Source organism: Impatiens glandulifera, chromosome 5 (genome assembly GCF_907164915.1).
Source record: "Impatiens glandulifera chromosome 5, dImpGla2.1, whole genome shotgun sequence".
NCBI lineage: Eukaryota > Viridiplantae > Streptophyta > Magnoliopsida > Ericales > Balsaminaceae > Impatiens > Impatiens glandulifera.
In genome coordinates this window covers 9175861-9186291 of record NC_061866.1, presented here as the reverse complement: position 1 = coordinate 9186291, position 10431 = coordinate 9175861, and the positions used below count along the sequence as shown (strand labels likewise).

The 10431-nt window shown below is 32.6% G+C and overlaps 2 protein-coding genes across 2 annotated transcripts; one reads left to right on the top strand and one right to left on the bottom strand.

The window, feature by feature from the left end:
• Nucleotides 1-3209: 3209 nt before the first annotated feature.
• LOC124940090 lies at nucleotides 3210-4474 on the top strand. Its single transcript, XM_047480571.1, has 2 exons — nucleotides 3210-3699; nucleotides 3823-4474. Exons 1-2 carry the CDS (start codon nucleotides 3424-3426, stop codon nucleotides 4348-4350), a joined length of 804 nt encoding a protein of 267 aa, XP_047336527.1. The 5' UTR covers nucleotides 3210-3423; the 3' UTR covers nucleotides 4351-4474.
• Nucleotides 4475-5223: 749 nt separating this feature from the next.
• Nucleotides 5224-8327, bottom strand: LOC124938208 (26S proteasome non-ATPase regulatory subunit 14 homolog). Its single transcript, XM_047478605.1, has 6 exons — nucleotides 8094-8327; nucleotides 7747-7924; nucleotides 7316-7397; nucleotides 6296-6472; nucleotides 6044-6211; nucleotides 5224-5543 (listed from the first exon to the last, which is right to left on the bottom strand). Exons 1-6 carry the CDS (start codon nucleotides 8224-8226, stop codon nucleotides 5352-5354), a joined length of 930 nt encoding a protein of 309 aa, XP_047334561.1. The 5' UTR covers nucleotides 8227-8327; the 3' UTR covers nucleotides 5224-5351.
• Nucleotides 8328-10431: the final 2104 nt, after the last annotated feature.

Below are 10431 nucleotides of genomic sequence, written 5' to 3'. Positions count from 1 at the left end.
TTTACACATAATAAAAATGAGAAATGATTTGGACAACAAAGTTATAACGAAAACAATGTTACGAATCCAACGTGGTCTGCCACATGTGCATAAAAGAAAGAAAAAACAAATATTTGTTAAACTCATTTCCGCTCATTGTCCTCAAATCATTTATCTATCTCAACTCTCTCCAGCGAAAATTTCTTCAGAAAAATGTATGTTTTGTCGGAACAACGTTTGGAGCGATACCTCATTGTGTTCAGTGAGAACTCTAACACATTTGCATCATTTGATCTAAATGCGTTAGGGTTCTCACTGAACACATTGAGCTATTGCTCCAAACATTTTTCCGACAAACAGACATTTTCTAAAGAGAATTTCCGCTAGAAAGAGTTGAGAGGGAGATAAATGATTTGAGGACAATGAGCGGGAATGGTATTTAGCCAAATAAAAAAATCCTCTCTTTTACAAATGTGGTAAGCCACGTCGGATTCGTGACCTTGCTTTCGTTATATCTTCGTTGCCCAAATCATTTCTCAACTACATATGTCAGAATTTCCGGTATTCGATGATGGCCTCACAGGATGGTCCATGCATGAATTGACATATACTGTGCCGAGAATTAAGAAAACGCAAGTCCAGACGATACAAAATCGCACTCACTATGGTGTCGATGGTCTCTAGAGTCACCCTTGTCCCAATTCAAACCACTCCAGAGTCACCCTTGTCCCAATTCAAACCACTCTTGTCACAACATATTGATCATGAATAGTTGACTATCTCCTTACTGGATATACTTAATGGAGCAAGATAATGAATTGAAGTTGGACCTCAATTGCAATTATTAGTCTCAATAAATGTGTTTAACCCAAATTTTGAAATGGTTAATATATAACCCAAATTAACATGACAATTATTTATCTTTTTAGGACATTTGTAGTAGAATCCTTAAAATGTGTTATATCTCTATTATTAAGATAAATAATATAAAAGTTAAAAAAAAATATTTTATTAAATTTCCTATCCTTATAATTTTTTTAGGGAGGATGAATAGTGAATCTTTATATTTAGGGATTACTGTAGCATCCTTAAATAATAAAATAATATATTTTCTCTTTCATTGCTAACCATCCCGCCGTTTCTCTTTTCATTTCTAACAATCCCGCCATTGTTTTTTCCCTGTTGTTGCTATTTTTCCTAGATCTCTCCCATTTTTCTTAGATCAATAATCTATTTTCTCTCATTTCTATCATGGATATTTTTCCAATTATACGAATGGCGAGAGGAATAGATAATGAAGTGTATAATGAAACATTTCAATCTCAAACTAGTGGTGGTAATTATGATCAGTTTATGTCAACTTATGAGTTTAATGAGCTGCAGACCTTAAAAAAATCATGTAAAAAAAATGTATATTAGTGACATTAAAAATCAAATGTTTCTACAATTGCTATGAAGGCATATAATTTGTGTTTTACAATTGCTTTCATTTTTACCATCAAATCATGTAAAAAAAATAAAGTTTGAACTATTAAAATAAATACAAAAATCAATCCAACACACACCTTGAAAACTTTTGGTACAAATTAGAATTTTTTTTTTTAAAGTGAAAGTAGTCATTTCCTTATGGGAATGTGTTCTTATATATAATTTAGGTTCTTAAGGTGGTTGAGAATTTATGAATAAATATTTAAGGGTTATAAATAAATTAAGTGGTTGAGATGGTTGAGAAATTGTTTGTTTTAATAAATATTTAAATATATATGAATAAGTAATTAAGTGGTTGAGGTGGTTGAAAAGTTAGTAGTTTTAATGAATATTTAAATGATATATGGACAAGGATAAGGAAGTTAATGTTGAATAATTTATATTTTGATTCTCTAAAATAGAGATATTATTATTTTATATTATTTTTAGAGATACAAAATAGGGAAGCTGGTACACATGCCCTTAACTTCTTTTAAGAAAGGATTGTTTCTAATTCTAAAATTTATCATTTATATTACTTCACTCTCAAAAGTCAATTTTATACACGTGAAATCATCCTTGTCTAAATTAAAAGGATTTAATAAATACTAAGACCAATATGAATTAATAAGATCATAATTATGAGAGATTATGCTAGCAACTTTAAAATAAATCCTAACAAAAATAAATCATCATCTCACCCAATGCCGCCTCACCAAAAGTAGGATCACAAACAAATAAAAATATGAACCTTGTCATCATTATCTCACCAAAATAATAATTACAGAGAAATAAAATGTCAATTAAAATTGAGTTTTGTTAGTGTATTATAAAAATTATTTATATTATAAAAAAATGAGTGATAGAGGGAGGGAATCTGAGCGAAGGAATGAGGAAGGAATGATGTGTCAGTACATCACTAGTTGGAAAAAAGATAAAATGTGAGAAGGAGAAGAGAGATAAATTTTGTTATTTTTTTTGCTAATCAAATTGCGATATATCATTTTTTCCATCAAATTCTCTTTTATTAAAAAGGTAACCAAAAGTGTATTAATTAATACAGACTTTTTAACTCTGAATTATTCACAAATTGATATAATTCTTTACCTCTCTTTCTTTTAATTTTAAAAAAAAAAGAAATGAAAAAATATTTCAACCATTTTGATTGAAGACTCGGTGGTAATACATGGTGGTTAGAATGTCACTTTTAACTGTCCCTTATTCCTCAAGTCAAAACTTGCATTTTTGCTCCATTTGCAAGTTATTAACAATATTTTTTAAAGTAGTTATGTCATTTTAATTATAAGTGGGTACAATTATCCAAGATATTAAAGCAATTTTGAACTTTCATGCCTTTAGATTGAATCAAAATATGGATGTGTTAGTTATGTTTAATTTTTTTAATAAAGGATGCTAACATGACTCCCACATTAATGACACGTACTTCAACTTAAAACGTTATAAGTGAGAATTGAACTTGTGATATTTAGTCTCTTATGAACCACTTTTGCCACTTAAGCTACCTTAGTGGGTTAAGTTTATTATGTTTAAGGTTTTCAAATTGCCAAAGTTTTTGACAAGTTGAATGGATTCACATTTCATGTAGTTAAATCTTATTAATTTTACTCATTTTTTCTAAAACCATGTATCTTTGGAGGATGTAACACAACAAACTCTCTTAACTATAGATTAAATTGGATATTTTTAATGAGAATTGAACTTATATCTCAAAATGATAAGTTCATTAGTCCAAATATATTCTCACTCAACTAATCAATATTCTAATCAAGATGGGTAATTAGTCAAATCTTTCTTATATGACACTTTAATATGGTTACATCTACTTAAATAACTTTAGCTTTAGCCTAAAGAAATGAAAATCTTGAATAATAAGATGAGAGGGAGGACACACTCAGATTAGGATGCTTAAGTTATAGTTCATCTTACTCATCTTCTTCATCCTACCAATTATTAAATATGGCCCTTCAAAAGCCAACCTCCAACAGGATTCTACCAAAACCAGACATGAATAATAATAATAATAATAACCATACCCTACATTTTGCAGACACAAGAGTAGTAGAGTTTCCATGGTGCCCTAAGAAAAGCATGTCTTCTTTCACCTCAACCATAAAAGGTGCCTTCCGGCGAACCCTTTCTAGTTATGCCAAGCCTAAGAAGGCAGAGGCAGAGGAGGAGGAGGAGGGGGAGGGTTCATCCCTCCACGGGGATGACAGCAACAAGGAGGAAGAGGTATTTACAATTTAGATAATCCTATTTGAATTGCATTTGGATCATCTCTTGTTGTTACTAGATTAGGTTTCACATCAATGATCAGAATTCAAATCTAGTACCTGGTGATCATGAATTATGCAGATTGTTGTTTCTGAGATACGAGCCAGAGCAATGGAAGCCAGATCCAAGCGTAAGACAAGTTTTATATTAATGTTAGGAGATAGCTTCAGACGTGTAATACTGTCTTCTACTGTACCTGCACAACAAGGCGATCTGTGTTTGACGGCGGCACTTAAAGAAGAAGAAGAAGAAGAGATTGAAGAAGAAGTTGATGATCATGATGATGATGATTTCTTCTCTGTCCGTAGTTACCTGTCACGTGCTTCGACTGGTGCAAGAAGCGTGGAGGAATTCGTATCGGTGAGGACGAATTTGAGTCGATCCATGAGCTTGAGCGGGATCGATGATCGGCAATTGATTGTGTTGCAGGAGATGTGGCGGGAAGAAGATTTGAGGCGACGAATGATAATCAAAGAGATAATACAATGCGAGGGATGGCCTTTTGGTCTTTGCCGGAAGGCTCTGTTGCTGCCTCCTCTCCCAAAATCACCAGCTGAGTCATGGAAATGGCGAAACCCTAGCAAGTTCATCAGAGCTCCATTAAAGTAAGGATTCAAAATGTTTAAGTAAAATTATGATTGTATTTCAAATAAACAATTTTAACTCAATTGTTTACGCTTAAATACGATCTACTACATGTGCTTAAAAATAATTAATATAATTTGAATGCAGTTATGGGATATGTTCATTTTTCTTTACTTTAAGCTTCTTAATTGTTTTATTTTATTTTTCTATAACAATATGTCTCATCTTTGAAGGAAATTGATTGACTCTTTCTTAGACTTATACGATATTTTTAATGAAAATAAAACTATAGTGACTGGCTTATATACATTTACTTCTGGGCTCACTGAATGGAGAATCACATCGTATTGTCGTCTTTCACTCGATGAAAATGTTGTGGAAACTCTATTGTCGTCTTTCACTCGATGAAAATGTTTAGTGGAAACTCTTTTGCAAGTTACAATTCAACCGGAGTCTGGCGATAATTTCATTCTGACTAGTAACATTTACCATGCGATCATTAAGTCGCCAACTTTGGTTTCATTGGAAAGAAGTGTAGAAAAGCCAAAATCACTTCTAAGATTTCCTTTTTTTTTGCATGGAAAGAGTGACCTTACCAAAGATATGTGAGTCTTTTTACAGAACATTCTAAAAAATGAATAAGGAGTGATGATTGAATTTTTTTATAGAGTGACATTTGGCCTTCTTTTTCTCCACTCTCATCTTTAATTCATTAAATGTATCGTTATATTTTACCTTTTAAATAAATAAACAAAAAGAAATAGTTCTCCCATACATTCATTTGTTTGCTTCAATAATGTATCCCCAAATCAGCTAGTGCAGATAAATCAATGACGACTAAACAGATATCAGAAACTCATTCAATTCCAAGTTCAACTTAGATAACTCGAAAAGAAAAGTGACGATAAAACATTGTATTCCGATCGATCAATATATAGTTCATAAGGGAAAAAAATCATTTCGGCAGCGAATAAATTCATAATTGCAAGATAGAAAAACAACACATAAGAAACAAAGTACTTGAATTAGAAGACTACTGTATCCAACATGGTGCCCAATGTCTGGACAATGTTGGAAGACATTAAGTTGGAGACATGTTCTTCTAGATGTTTCTTCGCATCCTGCCTTCCTACATTCGCAATCGCTAGCTTTTCTGGCGAAAGCTCATCCTCTTCTTGCACTGCCTTATTGTATTTAATTGCCAAACTCAACATCTCCTGTAAATCCAAACCGACAAATAATTAAAGCAAGCTTAAATGGTTTAGTTTGTCCACAAATTCTCTTCAAAATGCTAACTATGTCCGTGTTTGTTCGATAACAGATCTTTTTTGATTAAGTTTATTTAATAACTTTCATCTAACCCACTTAATTGTTTAGATTCAACTAAAATTAAGCTACAAAATCTTACTTAATTCAGTAAGCTAGGAATGACTTAACTCCGTAATATAGAAAGAGCGTACAAAACACCAATATAACCCCGGAAATTAATCAAACCATGTTGCTATAAGTGTAAAATAGTCTTTAAAGTTTAAACACTTTCCCAATATAAGATCCATGTTTTATCAAATCAACTTGCATATCAAATACTTAACTCGGATATTATTTATTTGGTTTATTCAACAGTTATTTTTCACACTCAACTAATTCGACATTTAAAATTTAGTATTTAGTATCACCCTCGGTTTCTGGTAAATTGTCACAAAAAATAAAGACTAACCTGAACAGTTTGCTCATTGGTTTTGGAATGGGTATCAAACTTTTGGAGTGTTAACCCATCAGTCCATTTCTTCTTATGGAGGTTCAGTAGCATCTTTTCCTCAAGTTCGTTCTTCCTGTAGTTAATTGCTATTGAGTAGTAGTGCCTATTCAACCCGTGTATTAATGCCTGACAAGATTATATATATAACTCAATTAGAATAGAAGATTGAACCAAAGACTTGCAAAACTGACTCTTTCAAACAGTACTCACTTGAATGGAAGGTTTATTAAGATGCCCAAGGTTTGATGTTGTCTGCCTTGGCTCTTGTCCAAGCATCATAGTTTGTGGATTAATTAATCGGAAAGCATCAATAACCACCTTTCCCTTCACACTTTGTATGGGATCCACCACCACTGCCACAGCCCGCTGATTTAAAGCTTCAAAACTCTGCAATATACATTTCATAATGAGCTTTGTTACCATTTTTTTCCAGTTGAAAAATCTACATTTGTTATGTTTTCTAAAATCACAATGATCTAAAAAACCAAAAAATAAAGCTTCAAAACTGTAATATACATTTCACAATGAACTTTGTTACCAATTTTTTTCCATTTTAAAAATCTACATTTGTTATGTTTTCTGAAAATCACAATGATCTAGAAAAAACAAAAAATTGATCATGATCGAGACAAAATATATATACCAAATGAAGCAAAAATACACTATAATTTGGATCATCATCAACTAAATAATTTATATACAAACAAATAAATAAAAGTTACACTATAATCTCGATCATGATCCAAAAACAATCTTATTAAAAAATAACACTCAGTGATTGTGACAGAGATTGTGACAAAATGCTAGTTTTCAAATAGGCTCAATATGAAATGCATTTAACAGTATCCATGAAGGTCCTTTAATAAGAGATGATGAGCTTTATTGGTTACACCAATCAAATAACCCTATTCACTCCCTTTTGGGGCCATAATGATTACAGTTTACAAGAGATGGCAGAGGGATTCAACAGTAGCATTGGTGCTTCTATACAGACTTTTGTTCAACAAGGGTTTAAATCCCTGCCTTTTCATTATCTTTTCTCAATGCACATATATGGAAGTATATTAAGGAGAAAAAAAGCTAATATCAAGTAAAAGACATACATACAATCTAGTAGGAAAAAAGTAAAAAGTTTATAATATCAAAAATCATCTTTGTAGCAGAATATATACATAAACAACTGTGAAATCAGACGATTAGGGGCATGGATGAAGGATATAGAAATCTAACCTGTTGGGTATTAATATCAACACCAGACAGCCAACAACCAAATCCAGGATGCGAATGGTACCAACCAACCACCATTTCAGGTCTGCAATACCATGTAAGATGAAGTACATACCAGTTTCATAAGTTAACTGCAAGACTTTAAGCTCACGCAAACCCTAGGATGTATTAGGTTAAGAGGAAGTTAACATGACCTAATAACTGTTTAGTTTCTCTCAGAATTATAGTAAGTTAATAAGAAAAATAAACCCTAACCCTGCCTCAATATATACACAAAACTCTTTCTTTCCATATACAGGTTTCAAGAGCAACCTTTATTCAAAACGGGTTTTAATAAATAAACTTGAATTTCATCAGATTGATCACAATTGCTTGTTTGTAACTAAGATCACAAGTTATATATGTATGAAAAAGCTGCTAAGAATAATCCATACCTTCCAGTTTGTTTGAGCATATCAAGCATGTTCGTCTGGAAGACATGATCAACGGCTTCAACACTTACACCAGTACCACTCTGTGGCATAGCAAAAACATCCACAACACGGACAGTGTATTCATCAACAAATTCTCCTAACATCAAACCCATGACTTCCATAGGAACTCCTGCTCTCCCTAATAAACCCAATTTCCCCCCAAAATCCCACAATCAAACAGAAACCCTAATCAGAAAATCACAATAAAAGTAGGCAAAGTATGTGTAACAAGAGATAAATCTTAACAATGGAAGTAAATCTAAATTCTAGACAAGAAAGAAAGAGAATAAGTTGGACTTGAGGGTTACCGTGTTTGAGCATTTTCAGTAGAGCAAGTGATGAGATGTAAACTTGTTCAGACGAGTCAAGGGTGGGCGAATCTGGTGGTGGGTGGCCCAACGGACCTCCGGCGCCGGCGAACATTCTTTGCAATCTCTCCATACTCAACTAGTTTCTTCTTCTTCTTCTAGATTATACTCCTTGTAACAACTCAATTTCTTTAGGAGCAAGACAAGAACGATCCGAAATATGAGTATCAATGGACAAAGAACTCTGCTTACATTATATACTTCCAGAAATTATTAGATTTGCACTCGAAACTATGATCATGTGCATTTTGAACCCTTACACTTTTTAGTTTATTATTATTTCAATTTTCTTTACATCTCCTCACCTTTGTTTCTTATTTCTATATTTTTTAACACTTTTAACATTTTAAATTAAGTTAAAAGTATTGGTCATGCTAGTTTCTATATAAACAAACATGTTTGAAAACGTTAAGCTAGATCTGAGTTTGTAAAAAAAAATATATATATATATATGTAAAAATATTTATTCCAAGTAAAAAGTCATTAATACCCTTACTATTTAATATACTTTCTCTCATTTATTCCATTTATTTTTTATTTTTTTTCTTCCTTGTTCTCTCTATTCTCAATCTTTTCCTCCTTCTCTCTAAAACCTAAACGCCAAACATTCAGACGATCGAACCCCGACAACGGAATCCCAGCGAAGGCAACCATGAGCACAAGGATGATGTCCGATACTGGAATGCTTCCTTATCTTTCGCTCATTGTTGTTTATTTCTTATTTGAACGCATAGTAGGGTTTAGGATTTTTTTAAATTGATTCGCCTTGATTGAATTCAGATGTCGATGGGGTCCCTGTTGATGAGGTTAGATGCGGTGGTGCAGTCTCATGTTGATTCGCCTTGCGGAGCGGGCGCAATTGTTGATCGATCGCTTGATAGTTATCGATTGTGTATCGCGGTTGATTACGTCTCACGAATGCATCTCGTGACCTAAATTGCGTCTCTTAACAATAATAAAAGTTTGGACTATGATTTGTTTTGATTTTGTTGTTTAGGCGAACAAAATGAGTGAGAATGATGGTGAAAGAATTGAATTTGTAACTGTTGGGACAACTTTTTTGATTCTCTTGTTAAAGTTGTGAACACTTCTCTTGTATTAAGTCATCAATATTCTGTAGTTTGTTTATTCATACATATTTTTGCTGTAGAGTTCATTGTTGTTATTGTTGCTGCAAATCAAGTTTTATGGCAGAGAAAAGTGCTAATTAATCTAAGCTTGGGACAAGATATTGTACAGAGGTGTTTGTTGACAACCAAGCTGTAATTTCTATCTCGAACAATCCTGTTTTTTATGGGAATTCTTTCTTAAGGAAGTGTAAAAAGAGAAATACTGCAAGATTGAACTTCAGTTAGCATACATGTTCACAAAGCCTTACTGAGGAACAAGTTCGAGTTCCTAAAGGAAAAATTTGGCATCTACATCAACTCAAGCAACGAGGAGTGTTGGAGTTTCTTGAAACTACTATTATTTCCTCTTAATTTTAGCATTTCAGATTTAGTTTATGATGTAGTGGGTGATTTTTATAAGAGTATCTAATAAATCATGTCTATGTATTTCCCTATTTTTTAGTTTCACCATAGTCATTTAGCTGTATTTCAACTTAATGAAAATTTACAATGTTTTCTCTTCCATCTTTTATATATATACTTTAAGAAAACATTCTTAATTTAAAATAACCAACATACTCATAAAATAACAATATATCTACAGTCAAGCATCTATTTTCTATGATTATATATGAATAAACAAACTACATGATGTTGACGACTTAATACAAGAGAAGTGTCCACAACTTTAACTAGAGAATCAAAACAGGTTGTCCCAACAGTTACAAATACAATTCTTTTAACATCATTCTCACTCATTTTGATCGCCTAAACAACAAAATCAAAACAAATCATAGTCCAAACTTTTATCATTGTCACGAGACGCATTCGCGAGACGAGATCGCGAGACGAGATCGCGAGACGCGGTCGCGAGATGCAACCAACTGCGAGATTCAATCGATAACTATCAAGCGATCAATAATCGCGACCGCTCCGAAAGGAGAATCAACATGAGACCGCACCACCAAATCCAATATCATCAACAAGGACCCCATCAACACCTGCATTCAATCAAGGCGAATCAATTAAACACAAAAATATTCATCTATAAATGTGTTGGGTCAAATTATTTTGACTAAGTGTTGAAATAATTTAACCATTGAGATTTTGATGATGAAATGATTTATGAGTTTTGATGCAGCTGTATAGAAATCATATTTAATAAGACT